The sequence below is a fragment of the Coregonus clupeaformis genome, unplaced genomic scaffold (assembly GCF_020615455.1).
Source record: "Coregonus clupeaformis isolate EN_2021a unplaced genomic scaffold, ASM2061545v1 scaf0060, whole genome shotgun sequence".
Lineage (NCBI taxonomy): Eukaryota > Metazoa > Chordata > Actinopteri > Salmoniformes > Salmonidae > Coregonus > Coregonus clupeaformis.
This window is the reverse complement of record NW_025533515.1, coordinates 745,001-761,101: the sequence shown is the minus strand read 5'-3', so window position 1 is coordinate 761,101 and position 16,101 is coordinate 745,001. Positions and strand designations below refer to the sequence as shown.

The 16,101-nt window shown below is 49.0% G+C and overlaps 1 protein-coding gene across 1 annotated transcript in view; it reads right to left on the bottom strand.

The window, feature by feature from the left end:
* The window catches only part of eif2ak3 (eukaryotic translation initiation factor 2-alpha kinase 3), an 81,361-nt gene that overhangs the window by 18,189 nt on the left and 47,071 nt on the right, over positions 1–16,101 (bottom strand). The window contains exons 6-8 of the mRNA XM_045212891.1: positions 8,092–8,263; positions 1,962–2,090; positions 1,192–1,314 (exon numbers count right to left, since the gene is read on the bottom strand). Of these exons, the coding sequence (XP_045068826.1) occupies positions 1,192–1,314; positions 1,962–2,090; positions 8,092–8,263 (424 nt within the window). The remainder of the gene's footprint in view (positions 1–1,191; positions 1,315–1,961; positions 2,091–8,091; positions 8,264–16,101) is intronic.

Sequence of the window (16,101 nt, the reverse complement as noted above, 5' to 3'; positions counted from 1 at the left end):
GTGTTCTGTTAGACAGGTAACTCTTTATCCACATTATAGCAGGGGGTGTAAAGCCAAAACACATACGTTTTTCCAGCAGCAGACTATGATCGATAATGTCAAAAGCCGCACTGAAGTCTAACAAAACAGCCCCCACAATCTTTTTATCATCAATTTCTCTCAGCCAATCATCAGTCATTTGTGTAAGTGCTGTGCTTGTTGAATGTCCTTTTCTATAAGCATGCTGGAAGTTTGTTGTCAATTTGTTTACAGTAAAATAGCATTGTATCTGGTCAAACACAATTTTTCCTAATAGTTTACTAAGGGTTGGTAACAGGCTGATTGGTCGGTTGTGTGTTAACCCTGTAGTTCTGCACGCCCATCGCCTCTATTAGGCCCAGCCTTTGGAACTTTGGTTTTCCTAGATATGGCTACTATATTGTGATCACAACATCCAATGGATCTGGATACTGCTTTCAAACAAATCTCTGCAGCATTAGTAAAGATATGATCAATACATGTTGATGATTTAATTCCTGTACTGTTTGTAACTACCTTGGTAGGTTGACTGATAACCTGAACCAGGTTGCAGGCACTAGTTACAGTTTGAAGCTTTCTCTTGAGTGGGCAGCTTGATGAAAGCCAGTCAATATTTAAATCACCCAAAAAGTATACCTCTCTATTGATATCACATATATTATCAAGTATTTCACACATGTTATCCAGATACTGCCTGTTAGCACTTGGTGGTCTATAGCAGCTTGCCACCAGAATGGGCTTTAGGTGAGGCAGGTGAACCTGTAGCCATATTACTTCAACAGTATTTAACATGAGATCCTCTCTAATCTTCACAGGAATGTGGTTCTGTATATAAACAGCAACACCTCCACCACTGGCATTTCTATATTTTCTGTAGATCTTATAACCTTGTATTGCTACCACTGTATCATCAAAAGGTATTGTCTAAGTGAGTTTCAGAGATAGTCAGAATATGAATGTCATCTGTTACTGGCAAATTATTGATTTCATGAACCTTGTTTCTTAAGCTACATATGTTAACGTGGGCTATTTTGAGCACTTTTCTTTTGGGATGCTTACTTGTTTTTATTGCTTTACTGGGAAGCTTAGCAGCAGTAGGTTCTTACCATATGGGTAATGCAGGACAGACAGTATAATCTGAGGTTATAACAGGTTATAACAGTAGGTTCTTACCATATGGGTACTGCAGGACAGACAGAGCTCCGTTGCTGTATTCTTCATGAGAGAACTTGTCGTTGTTCAGACACTTGTCAAACTCATCAGAACCAACCAGCACAGGCGTCCGAGATGGAGAATCTGCATTAAAGAGATACTGCATTAAAACTAATTATAGATAGCACGCTTGTTACCGCGCCAGATAGCACGCTTGTTACCGCGCCAGATAGCATGCTGGATATCGCTCCAGGTAGCACGCTGGATATCGCTCCAGATAGCATGCTATATCGCTCCAGGTAGCACGCTGGATATCGCTCCAGATAGCATGCTATATCACTCCAGGTAGCACGCTGGATATCGTTTCCTGGTAGCACGCTGGATATCTTTTCCAGGTAGCATGCTGGATATCGTTTCCTGGTAGCACGCTGGATATCGTTTCCTGGTAGCACGCTGGATATCGTTTCCTGGTAGCACGCTGGATATTGTTTCCAGGTAGCACGCTGGATATCGTTTCCAGGTAGCACGCTGGATATCGTTTCCTGGTAGCACGCTGGATATCGTTTCCTTGTAGCACGCTGGATATCGTTTCCAGGTAGCACGCTGGATATCGTTTCCTGGTAGTGCGCTGGATATCGTTTCCTGGTAGCGCGCTGGATATCGTTTCCTGGTAGCGCGCTGGATATCACTCCAGGTAGATTACCTATTAATCTATTTAAGGGAACATGGATGGAGTGTGGATATCTCAGTCATTAAAGTTCTGGTGCCAATATACTCATAGAAGTACGTACGTATGAGGGGTTTCCATCTGATAGTGGGGATGGTGTCCGGGTCTGGGCCAGGCCCGTTTAGGCCTTTACATGGGAACTTTTCTGAGATCTTGACGGATGACTGCAGGTACAGCTGACCCTGATACATACCTGGAACACACACGAAAGGGAGAGAGTTATTACTGATAACACACACCCTACTGCAGGTACAGCTGACCATGGTACATATCTGGGAGAGGAGAGGGTAGGCACTAACAACCAACCACAGGACCTGGGGGAGAGGGTTAGCACTGACACTAACAACCAACCACAGGACCTGGGGGAGAGGGTTAGCACTGACACTAACAACCAACCACAGGACCTGGGGAGAGGCTTAGCACTGACACTAACAACCACAGGACCTGGGGAGAGGCTTAGCACTGACACTAACAACCACAGGACCTGGGGAGAGGCTTAGCACTGACACTAACAACCAACCACAGGACCTGGGGGAGAGGGTTAGCACTGACACTAACAACCAACCACAGGACCTGGGGAGAGGCTTAGCACTGACACTAACAACCACAGGACCTGGGGAGAGGCTTAGCACTGACACTAACAACCACAGGACCTGGGGAGAGGCTTAGCACTGACACTAACAACCAACCACAGGACCTGGGGAGAGGCTTAGCACTGACACTAACAACCAACCACAGGACCTGGGGAGAGGCTTAGCACTGACACTAACAACCACAGGACCTGGGGAGAGGCTTAGCACTGACACTAACAACCACAGGACCTGGGGAGAGGGTTAGCACTGACACTAACAACCACAGGACCTGGGGAGAGGCTTAGCACTGACACTAACAACCACAGGACCTGGGGAGAGGCTTAGCACTGACACTAACAACCAACCACAGGACCTGGGGGAGAGGGTTAGCACTGACACTAACAACCAACCACAGGACCTGGGGAGAGGGTTAGCACTGACACTAACAACCAACCACAGGACCTGGGGAGAGGGTTAGCACTGACACTAACAACCAACCACAGGACCTGGGGAGAGGGTTAGCACTGACACTAACAAACAACCACAGGACCTGGGGGAGAGGGTTAGCACTGACAACCAACCACAGGACCTGGGGAGAGGGTTAGCACTGACACTAACAACCAACCACAGGACCTGGGGAGAGGGTTAGCACTGACACTAACAACCAACCACAGGACCTGGGGGAGAGGGTTAGCACTGACACTAACAACCAACCACAGGACCTGGGGAGAGGGTTAGCACTGACACTAACAACCAACCACAGGACCTGGGGAGAGGGTTAGCACTGACACTAACAACCAACCACAGGACCTGGGGAGAGGGTTAGCACTGACACTAACAACCAACCACAGGACCTGGGGAGAGGGTTAGCACTGACACTAACAACCAACCACAGGACCTGGGGAGAGGGTTAGCACTGACACTAACAACCAACCACAGGACCTGGGGGAGAGGGTTAGCACTGACACTAACAAACAACCACAGGACCTGGGGAGAGGGTTAGCACTGACACTAACAACCAACCACAGGACCTGGGGAGAGGGTTAGCACTGACACTAACAAACAACCACAGGACCTGGGGGAGAGGGTTAGCACTGACAACCAACCACAGGACCTGGGGAGAGGGTTAGCACTGACAACCAACCACAGGACCTGGGGAGAGGGTTAGCACTGACAACCAACCACAGGACCTGGGGAGAGGGTTAGCACTGACAACCAACCACAGGACCTGGGGAGAGGGTTAGCACTGACACTAACAAACAACCACAGGACCTGGGGGAGAGGGTTAGCACTAACAACCAACCACAGGACCTGGGGAGAGGGTTAGCACTGACACTAACAAACAACCACAGGACCTGGGGAGAGGGTTAGCACTGACACAACCAACCACAGGACCTGGGGGAGAGGGTTAGCACTGACAACCAACCACAGGACCTGGGGAGAGGGTTAGCACTGACAACCAACCACAGGACCTGGGGAGAGGGTTAGCACTGACAACCAACCACAGGACCTGGGGAGAGGGTTAGCACTGACAACCAACCACAGGACCTGGGGAGAGGGTTAGCACTGACAACCAACCACAGGACCTGGGGAGAGGGTTAGCACTAACAACCAACCACAGGACCTGGGGGAGAGGGTTAGCACTGACAACCAACCACAGGACCTGGGGAGAGGGTTAGCACTGACAACCAACCACAGGACCTGGGGAGAGGGTTAGCACTAACAACCAACCACAGGACCTGGGGAGAGGGTTAGCACTGACAACCAACCACAGGACCTGGGGAGAGGGTTAGCACTGACAACCAACCACAGGACCTGGGGAGAGGGTTAGCACTGACACTAACAACCACAGGACCTGGGGAGAGGGTTAGCACTGACAACCAACCACAGGACCTGGGGAGAGGGTTAGCACTGACAACCAACCACAGGACCTGGGGAGAGGGTTAGCACTGACAACCAACCACAGGACCTGGGGAGAGGGTTAGCACTGACAACCAACCACAGGACCTGGGGAGAGGGTTAGCACTGACAACCAACCACAGGACCTGGGGAGAGGGTTAGCACTGACACTAACAACCAACCACAGGACCTGGGGAGAGGGTTAGCACTGACACTAACAACCAACCACAGGACCTGGGGAGAGGGGTTAGCACTGACACTAACAACCAACCACAGGACCTGGGGAGAGGGTTAGCACTGACACTAACAACCAACCACAGGACCTGGGGAGAGGGTTAGCACTGACACTAACAAACAACCACAGGACCTGGGGGAGAGGGTTAGCACTGACAACCAACCACAGGACCTGGGGAGAGGGTTAGCACTGACACTAACAACCAACCACAGTACCTGGGGAGAGGGTTAGCACTGACACTAACAACCAACCACAGGACCTGGGGAGAGGCTTAGCACTGACACTAACAACCAACCACAGGACCTGGGGAGAGGGTTAGCACTGACACTAACAACCAACCACAGGACCTGGGGAGAGGGTTAGCACTGACACTAACAACCAACCACAGGACCTGGGGAGAGGGTTAGCACTGACACTAACAAACAACCACAGGACCTGGGGGAGAGGGTTAGCACTAACAACCAACCACAGGACCTGGGGAGAGGGTTAGCACTGACACTAACAAACAACCACAGGACCTGGGGAGAGGGTTAGCACTGACACAACCAACCACAGGACCTGGGGGAGAGGGTTAGCACTGACAACCAACCACAGGACCTGGGGAGAGGGTTAGCACTGACAACCAACCACAGGACCTGGGGAGAGGGTTAGCACTGACAACCAACCACAGAACCTGGGGAGAGGGTTAGCACTGACAACCAACCACAGGACCTGGGGAGAGGGTTAGCACTGACACAACCAACCACAGGACCTGGGGAGAGGGTTAGCACTAACAACCAACCACAGGACCTGGGGAGAGGGTTAGCACTGACAACCAACCACAGGACCTGGGGAGAGGGTTAGCACTGACAACCAACCACAGGACCTGGGGAGAGGGTTAGCACTGACAACCAACCACAGGACCTCGGGGAGAGCGTTAGCACTAACAACCAACCACAGGACCTGGGGAGAGGGTTAGCACTGACAACCAACCACAGGACCTGGGGAGAGGGTTAGCACTGACAACCAACCACAGGACCTGGGGAGAGGGTTAGCACTGACAACCAACCACAGGACCTGGGGAGAGGGTTAGCACTGACAACCAACCACAGGACCTGGGGAGAGGGTTAGCACTGACAACCAACCACAGGACCTGGGGAGAGGGTTAGCACTGACAACCAACCACAGGACCTGGGGAGAGGGTTAGCACTGACAACCAACCACAGGACCTGGGGGAGAGGGTTAGCACTGACACAACCAACCACAGGACCTGGGGAGAGGGTTAGCACTGACACTACCAACCACAGGACCTGGGGGAGAGGGTTAGCACTGACACAACCAACCACAGGACCTGGGGGAGAGGGTTAGCACTGACACAACCAACCACAGGACCTGGGGGAGAGGGTTAGCACTGACAACCAACCACAGGACCTGGGGAGAGGGTTAGCACTGACAACCAACCACAGGACCTGGGGAGAGGGTTAGCACTAACAACCAACCACAGGACCTGGGGAGAGGGTTAGCACTAACAACCAACCACAGGACCTGGGGAGAGGGTTAGCACTGACAACCAACCACAGGACCTGGGGAGAGGGTTAGCACTGACAACCAACCACAGGACCTGGGGAGAGGGTTAGCACTGACAACCAACCACAGGACCTGGGGAGCGGGTTAGCACTGACAACCAACCACAGGACCTGGGGGAGAGGGTTAGCACTGACAACCAACCACAGGACCTGGGGGAGAGGGTTAGCACTGACAACCAACCACAGGACCTGGGGAGAGGGTTAGCACTGACACTAACAACCAACCACAGGACCTGGGGAGAGGGTTAGCACTGACACTAACAACCAACCACAGGACCTGGGGAGAGGGTTAGCACTGACACTAACAACCAACCACAGGACCTGGGGAGAGGCTTAGCACTGACACTAACAACCAACCACAGGACCTGGGGGAGAGGGTTAGCACTGACAACCAACCACAGGACCTGGGGAGAGGGTTAGCACTGACACTAACAACCAACCACAGGACCTGGGGAGAGGGTTAGCACTGACAACCAACCACAGGACCTGGGGAGAGGGTTAGCACTGACAACCAACCACAGGACCTGGGGAGAGGGTTAGCACTGACAACCAACCACAGGACCTGGGGAGAGGGTTAGCACTGACAACCAACCACAGGACCTGGGGAGAGGGTTAGCACTGACAACCAACCACAGGACCTGGGGAGAGGGTTAGCACTGACAACCAACCACAGGACCTGGGGAGAGGGTTAGCACTGACAACCAACCACAGGACCTGGGGAGAGGGTTAGCACTGACAACCAACCACAGGACCTGGGGAGAGGGTTAGCACTGACAACCAACCACAGGACCTGGGGGAGAGGGTTAGCACTGACAACCAACCACAGGACCTGGGGAGAGGGTTAGCACTGACAACCAACCACAGGACCTGGGGGAGAGGGTTAGCACTGACAACCAACCACAGGACCTGGGGAGAGGCTTAGCACTGACAACCAACCACAGGACCTGGGGAGAGGGTTAGCACTGACAACCAACCACAGGACCTGGGGAGAGGGTTAGCACTGACAACCAACCACAGGACCTGGGGAGAGGGTTAGCACTGACAACCAACCACAGGACCTGGGGAGAGGGTTAGCACTAACAACCAACCACAGGACCTGGGGAGAGGGTTAGCACTGACAACCAACCACAGGACCTGGGGAGAGGCTTAGCACTGACAACCAACCACAGGACCTGGGGAGAGGGTTAGCACTGACAACCAACCACAGGACCTGGGGAGAGGGTTAGCACTGACAACCAACCACAGGACCTGGGGAGAGGCTTAGCACTGACAACCAACCACAGGACCTGGGGAGAGGGTTAGCACTGACACTAACAACCAACCACAGGACCTGGGGAGAGGGTTAGCACTGACACTAACAAACAACCACAGGACCTGGGGAGAGGGTTAGCACTGACACTAACAACCACAGGACCTGGGGAGAGGGTTAGCACTGACAACCAACCACAGGACCTGGGGAGAGGGTTAGCACTGACAACCAACCACAGGACCTGGGGAGAGGGTTAGCACTGACAACCAACCACAGGACCTGGGGAGAGGGTTAGCACTGACAACCAACCACAGGACCTGGGGAGAGGGTTAGCACTGACAACCAACCACAGGACCTGGGGAGAGGGTTAGCACTGACACTAACACAGTCAGACACATTAATACACACATTCCAGGTGTGTGAGGAAGTCATTCCCCTGAGGACCGTCTGGTGAGTCTGCCAGCAGATAGCAAGCTGTCTAGGTACAGATCAATGAAACAGCACCCCCATAGTGACTGACAGTACAGTGTCTGGTGTCTGTTAACTATCATATGTTTGGTCACCCAGGTATATGCTGGACTCCGTAGCTCCACCTCCTCCATTGTGAATGTGTAGGCTACGGTGTCCGTGCGTTAGAGTCAGGGTTTAGAGGTCAGAGGTCAGGGTTTACCTACCCAGGTATACGCTGGACTCAGTAGCTTCCCGAGCAGCCTCCATAATGTCCTCATCCTCCTCTTCCTGCTCCTCCGCGTCAGCGCGACTGCTGTAGGGCGTGTCATCAAACAGGCTGATGGCCGTCACCTTCCCCCCGCCAACCAACCAGGCAGAGGCGATGGGCGTGCAGAACTACAGGGGAAACGTGTGTCAATACTAGGCTGAACACTGAATAGAGAGGTTGGAGATCTGGTCAGAGATCTGTTTGTGCCGTCTTGACAATGACCATAGGAGTTCTCAAGACAGAACAAACAGATCTGGGATCAGGCTAGGTTGGAAAAGTATAGGTCAGGTTAACTCTAACACTAGAACCGCCATAGGCCAACAGCCACTGACGTTTGATTATGTAAATACATTTTAGAATGTGCCATGTCCTCCCTGAATCTTCTTACAATTGCTATAACTCTATTACTAATCAAAGGTATCGTAGAGGCAAACGAAAACATGCTACATGCTGCAGTGGCCTTTAGAATAATGCAAAACATCCTTAACTCTATCCAGCGAAGCAAACGATGCCTGACCACTGAGTGAACGACACATGGATGAACGGGCGATAATTGTGCAAGTTACTTCACAATCGAATTTCCTGTAAATTAGGCCTAACGGAATGATGAATAGGTCGATGTAACGCTCGGCAGCGTTCTCTAGCGGGTACTGATAGGCTGAAAGGGACGCCCGGCAGCGTTCTCTAGCGGGTACTGATAGGCTGAAAGGGACGCCCAGCAGCGTTCACTAGCGGGTACTGATAGGCTGAAAGGGACGCCCGGCAGCGTTCTCTAGCGGGTACTGATAGGCTGAAAGGGACGCCCGGCAGCGTTCTCTAGCGGGTACTGATAGGCTGAAAGGGACGCCCGGCAGCGTTCTCTAGCGGGTACTGATAGGCTGAAAGGGACGCCCGGCAGCGTTCTCTAGCGGGTACTGATAGGCTGAAAGGGACGCCCGGCAGCGTTCTCTAGCGGGTACTGATAGGCTGAAAGGGACGCCCGGCAGCGTTCTCTAGCGGGTACTGATAGGCTGAAAGGGACGCCCGGCAGCGTTCTCTAGCGGGTACTGATAGGCTGAAAGGGACGCCCGGCAGCGTTCTCTAGCGGGTACTGATAGGCTGAAAGGGACGCCCGGCAGCGTTCTCTAGCGGGTACTGATAGGCTGAAAGGGACGCCCGGCAGCGTTCTCTAGCGGGTACTGATAGGCTGAAAGGGACGCCCGGCAGCGTTCTCTAGCGGGTACTGATAGGCTGAAAGGGACGCCCGGCAGCGTTCTCTAGCGGGTACTGATAGGCTGAAAGGGACGCCCGGCAGCGTTCTCTAGCGGGTACTGATAGGCTGAAAGGGACGCCCGGCAGCGTTCTCTAGCGGGTACTGATAGGCTGAAAGGGACGCCCCGGCAGCGTTCTCTAGCGGGTACTGATAGGCTGAAAGGGACGCCCCGGCAGCGTTCTCTAGCGAGTACTGATAGGCTGAAAGGTCAGGCAGTTCTAGTGGTATAGGTCCAATGCAGCCATTTTTTATTTCAATATCAAATCATTTCTGGGTAACAATTAAGTAACTTACTGTGATTGTTTTAAATTAAAATGGTCAAAAAGAAACAAAAATAGCTTCTTAGCAAAGAGCAATTTCTCAAGCAAGAATTTTGCTGGGACTGAGTGGGGAGGGGGAAACTGAAAACGAGCTGTTATTGGCAGAGAGGTTTGGAACTCTTCCTTATTGGTCTATTAACTCATTTACCGCCTGGTGATGTCACCAGGCAGGTCAAAACTCCATCCCACCAAAACAAGCTGACATTTCTGGCGGTCTTTTTACACAAACCTAAAAGGGCATTATCATCATTCATGTGGAAATGTATATAAAACACTGGAAAACCACATTTTTGACCGCACTGGGCCTTTAAAGAGTAATAATAATATAATAATAATATGCCATTTAGAAGACGCTTTTATCCAAAGCGAGTTACAGTCATGTGTGCATACATTTTTACGTATGGGTGGTCCCGGGGATCGAACCCACTACCCTGGCGTTACAAGCTCCATCCTCTACCAGCTGAGCTAATTAAGCGTTACAGTCTCCGTACCTGCTGTTCCCAGACCAGCTGTCCTCCAGGACTGTTAATAGGTGTTATAGATGTATAATTACCTGCTGTTCCCAGACCAGCTGTCCTCCAGGACTGTTAATAGGTGTTATAGATGTATAATTACCTGCTGTTCCCAGACCAGCTGTCCTCCAGGACTGTTAATAGGTGTTATAGATGTATAATTACCTGCTGTTCCCAGACCAGCTGTCCTCCAGGACTGTTAATAGGTGTTATAGATGTATAATTACCTGCTGTTCCCAGACCAGCTGTCCTCCAGGACTGTTAATAGGTGTTATAGATGTATAATTACCTGCTGTTCCCAGACCAGCTGTCCTCCAGGACTGTTAATAGGTGTTATAGATGTATAATTACCTGCTGTTCCCAGACCAGCTGTCCTCCAGGACTGTTAATAGGTGTTATAGATGTATAATTACCTGCTGTTCCCAGACCAGCTGTCCTCCAGGACTGTTAATAGGTGTTATAGATGTATAATTACCTGCTGTTCCCAGACCAGCTGTCCTCCAGGACTGTTAATAGGTGTTATAGATGTATAATTACCTGCTGTTCCCAGACCAGCTGTCCTCCAGGACTGTTAATAGGTGTTATAGATGTATAATTACCTGCTGTTCCCAGACCAGCTGTCCTCCAGGACTGTTAATAGGTGTTATAGATGTATAATTACCTGCTGTTCCCAGACCAGCTGTCCTCCAGGACTGTTAATAGGTGTTATAGATGTATAATTACCTGCTGTTCCCAGACCAGCTGTCCTCCAGGACTGTTAATAGGTGTTATAGATGTATAATTACCTGCTGTTCCCAGACCAGCTGTCCTCCAGGACTGTTAATAGGTGTTATAGATGTATAATTACCTGCTGTTCCCAGACCAGCTGTCCTCCAGGACTGTTAATAGGTGTTATAGATGTATAATTACCTGCTGTTCCCAGACCAGCTGTCCTCCAGGACTGTTAATAGGTGTTATAGATGTATAATTACCTGCTGTTCCCAGACCAGCTGTCCTCCAGGACTGTTAATAGGTGTTATAGATGTATAATTACCTGCTGTTCCCAGACCAGCTGTCCTCCAGGACTGTTAATAGGTGTTATAGATGTATAATTACCTGCTGTTCCCAGACCAGCTGTCCTCCAGGACTGTTAATAGGTGTTATAGATGTATAATTACCTGCTGTTCCCAGACCAGCTGTCCTCCAGGACTGTTAATAGGTGTTATAGATGTATAATTACCTGCTGTTCCCAGACCAGCTGTCCTCCAGGACTGTTAATAGGTGTTATAGATGTATAATTACCTGCTGTTCCCAGACCAGCTGTCCTCCAGGACTGTTAATAGGTGTTATAGATGTATAATTACCTGCTGTTCCCAGACCAGCTGTCCTCCAGGACTGTTAATAGGTGTTATAGATGTATAATTACCTGCTGTTCCCAGACCAGCTGTCCTCCAGGACTGTTAATAGGTGTTATAGATGTATAATTACCTGCTGTTCCCAGACCAGCTGTCCTCCAGGACTGTTAATAGGTGTTATAGATGTATAATTACCTGCTGTTCCCAGACCAGCTGTCCTCCAGGACTGTTAATAGGTGTTATAGATGTATAATTACCTGCTGTTCCCAGACCAGCTGTCCTCCAGGACTGTTAATAGGTGTTATAGATGTATAATTACCTGCTGTTCCCAGACCAGCTGTCCTCCAGGACTGTTAATAGGTGTTATAGATGTATAATTACCTGCTGTTCCCAGACCAGCTGTCCTCCAGGACTGTTAATAGGTGTTATAGATGTATAATTACCTGCTGTTCCCAGACCAGCTGTCCTCCAGGACTGTTAATAGGTGTTATAGATGTATAATTACCTGCTGTTCCCAGACCAGCTGTCCTCCAGGACTGTTAATAGGTGTTATAGATGTATAATTACCTGCTGTTCCCAGACCAGCTGTCCTCCAGGACTGTTAATAGGTGTTATAGATGTATAATTACCTGCTGTTCCCAGACCAGCTGTCCTCCAGGACTGTTAATAGGTGTTATAGATGTATAATTACCTGCTGTTCCCAGACCAGCTGTCCTCCAGGACTGTTAATAGGTGTTATAGATGTATAATTACCTGCTGTTCCCAGACCAGCTGTCCTCCAGGACTGTTAATAGGTGTTATAGATGTATAATTACCTGCTGTTCCCAGACCAGCTGTCCTCCAGGACTGTTAATAGGTGTTATAGATGTATAATTACCTGCTGTTCCCAGACCAGCTGTCCTCCAGGACTGTTAATAGGTGTTATAGATGTATAATTACCTGCTGTTCCCAGACCAGCTGTCCTCCAGGACTGTTAATAGGTGTTATAGATGTATAATTACCTGCTGTTCCCAGACCAGCTGTCCTCCAGGACTGTTAATAGGTGTTATAGATGTATAATTACCTGCTGTTCCCAGACCAGCTGTCCTCCAGGACTGTTAATAGGTGTTATAGATGTATAATTACCTGCTGTTCCCAGACCAGCTGTCCTCCAGGACTGTTAATAGGTGTTATAGATGTATAATTACCTGCTGTTCCCAGACCAGCTGTCCTCCAGGACTGTTAATAGGTGTTATAGATGTATAATTACCTGCTGTTCCCAGACCAGCTGTCCTCCAGGACTGTTAATAGGTGTTATAGATGTATAATTACCTGCTGTTCCCAGACCAGCTGTCCTCCAGGACTGTTAATAGGTGTTATAGATGTATAATTACCTGCTGTTCCCAGACCAGCTGTCCCCCAGGACTGTTAATAGGTGTTATAGATGTATAATTACCTGCTGTTCCCAGACCAGCTGTCCTCCAGGACTGTTAATAGGTGTTATAGATGTATAATTACCTGCTGTTCCCAGACCAGCTGTCCTCCAGGACTGTTAATAGGTGTTATAGATGTATAATTACCTGCTGTTCCCAGACCAGCTGTCCTCCAGGACTGTTAATAGGTGTTATAGATGTATAATTACCTGCTGTTCCCAGACCAGCTGTCCTCCAGGACTGTTAATAGGTGTTATAGATGTATAATTACCTGCTGTTCCCAGACCAGCTGTCCTCCAGGACTGTTAATAGGTGTTATAGATGTATAATTACCTGCTGTTCCCAGACCAGCTGTCCTCCAGGACTGTTAATAGGTGTTATAGATGTATAATTACCTGCTGTTCCCAGACCAGCTGTCCCCCAGGACTGTTAATAGGTGTTATAGATGTATAATTACCTGCTGTTCCCAGACCAGCTGTCCTCCAGGACTGTTAATAGGTGTTATAGATGTATAATTACCTGCTGTTCCCAGACCAGCTGTCCTCCAGGACTGTTAATAGGTGTTATAGATGTATAATTACCTGCTGTTCCCAGACCAGCTGTCCTCCAGGACTGTTAATAGGTGTTATAGATGTATAATTACCTGCTGTTCCCAGACCAGCTGTCCTCCAGGACTGTTAATAGGTGTTATAGATGTATAATTACCTGCTGTTCCCAGACCAGCTGTCCTCCAGGACTGTTAATAGGTGTTATAGATGTATAATTACCTGCTGTTCCCAGACCAGCTGTCCTCCAGGACTGTTAATAGGTGTTATAGATGTATAATTACCTGCTGTTCCCAGACCAGCTGTCCTCCAGGACTGTTAATAGGTGTTATAGATGTATAATTACCTGCTGTTCCCAGACCAGCTGTCCTCCAGGACTGTTAATAGGTGTTATAGATGTATAATTACCTGCTGTTCCCAGACCAGCTGTCCTCCAGGACTGTTAATAGGTGTTATAGATGTATAATTACCTGCTGTTCCCAGACCAGCTGTCCTCCAGGACTGTTAATAGGTGTTATAGATGTATAATTACCTGCTGTTCCCAGACCAGCTGTCCTCCAGGACTGTTAATAGGTGTTATAGATGTATAATTACCTGCTGTTCCCAGACCAGCTGTCCTCCAGGACTGTTAATAGGTGTTATAGATGTATAATTACCTGCTGTTCCCAGACCAGCTGTCCTCCAGGACTGTTAATAGGTGTTATAGATGTATAATTACCTGCTGTTCCCAGACCAGCTGTCCTCCAGGACTGTTAATAGGTGTTATAGATGTATAATTACCTGCTGTTCCCAGACCAGCTGTCCTCCAGGACTGTTAATAGGTGTTATAGATGTATAATTACCTGCTGTTCCCAGACCAGCTGTCCTCCAGGACTGTTAATAGGTGTTATAGATGTATAATTACCTGCTGTTCCCAGACCAGCTGTCCTCCAGGACTGTTAATAGGTGTTATAGATGTATAATTACCTGCTGTTCCCAGACCAGCTGTCCTCCAGGACTGTTAATAGGTGTTATAGATGTATAATTACCTGCTGTTCCCAGACCAGCTGTCCTCCAGGACTGTTAATAGGTGTTATAGATGTATAATTACCTGCTGTTCCCAGACCAGCTGTCCTCCAGGACTGTTAATAGGTGTTATAGATGTATAATTACCTGCTGTTCCCAGACCAGCTGTCCTCCAGGACTGTTAATAGGTGTTATAGATGTATAATTACCTGCTGTTCCCAGACCAGCTGTCCTCCAGGACTGTTAATAGGTGTTATAGATGTATAATTACCTGCTGTTCCCAGACCAGCTGTCCTCCAGGACTGTTAATAGGTGTTATAGATGTATAATTACCTGCTGTTCCCAGACCAGCTGTCCCCCAGGACTGTTAATAGGTGTTATAGATGTATAATTACCTGCTGTTCCCAGACCAGCTGTCCTCCAGGACTGTTAATAGGTGTTATAGATGTATAATTACCTGCTGTTCCCAGACCAGCTGTCCTCCAGGACTGTTAATAGGTGTTATAGATGTATAATTACCTGCTGTTCCCAGACCAGCTGTCCTCCAGGACTGTTAATAGGTGTTATAGATGTATAATTACCTGCTGTTCCCAGACCAGCTGTCCTCCAGGACTGTTAATAGGTGTTATAGATGTATAATTACCTGCTGTTCCCAGACCAGCTGTCCTCCAGGACTGTTAATAGGTGTTATAGATGTATAATTACCTGCTGTTCCCAGACCAGCTGTCCTCCAGGACTGTTAATAGGTGTTATAGATGTATAATTACCTGCTGTTCCCAGACCAGCTGTCCTCCAGGACTGTTAATAGGTGTTATAGATGTATAATTACCTGCTGTTCCCAGACCAGCTGTCCTCCAGGACTGTTAATAGGTGTTATAGATGTATAATTACCTGCTGTTCCCAGACCAGCTGTCCTCCAGGACTGTTAATAGGTTTTATAGATGTATAATTACCTGCTGTTCCCAGACCAGCTGTCCTCCAGGACTGTTAATAGGTGTTATAGATGTATAATTACCTGCTGTTCCCAGACCAGCTGTCCTCCAGGACTGTTAATAGGTGTTATAGATGTATAATTACCTGCTGTTCCCAGACCAGCTGTCCTCCAGGACTGTTAATAGGTGTTATAGATGTATAATTACCTGCTGTTCCCAGACCAGCTGTCCTCCAGGACTGTTAATAGGTGTTATAGATGTATAATTACCTGCTGTTCCCAGACCAGCTGTCCTCCAGGACTGTTAATAGGTTTTATAGATGTATAATTACCTGCTGTTCCCAGACCAGCTGTCCTCCAGGACTGTTAATAGGTGTTATAGATGTATAATTACCTGCTGTTCCCAGACCAGCTGTCCTCCAGGACTGTTAATAGGTGTTATAGATGTATAATTACCTGCTGTTCCCAGACCAGCTGTCCTCCAGGACTGTTAATAGGTGTTATAGATGTATAATTACCTGCTGTTCCCAGACCAGCTGTCCTCCAGGACTGTTAATAGGTTTTATAGATGTATAATTACCTGCTGTTCCCAGACCAGCTGTCCTCCAGGACTGTTAATAGGTGTTATAGATGTATAATTACCTGCTGTTCCCAG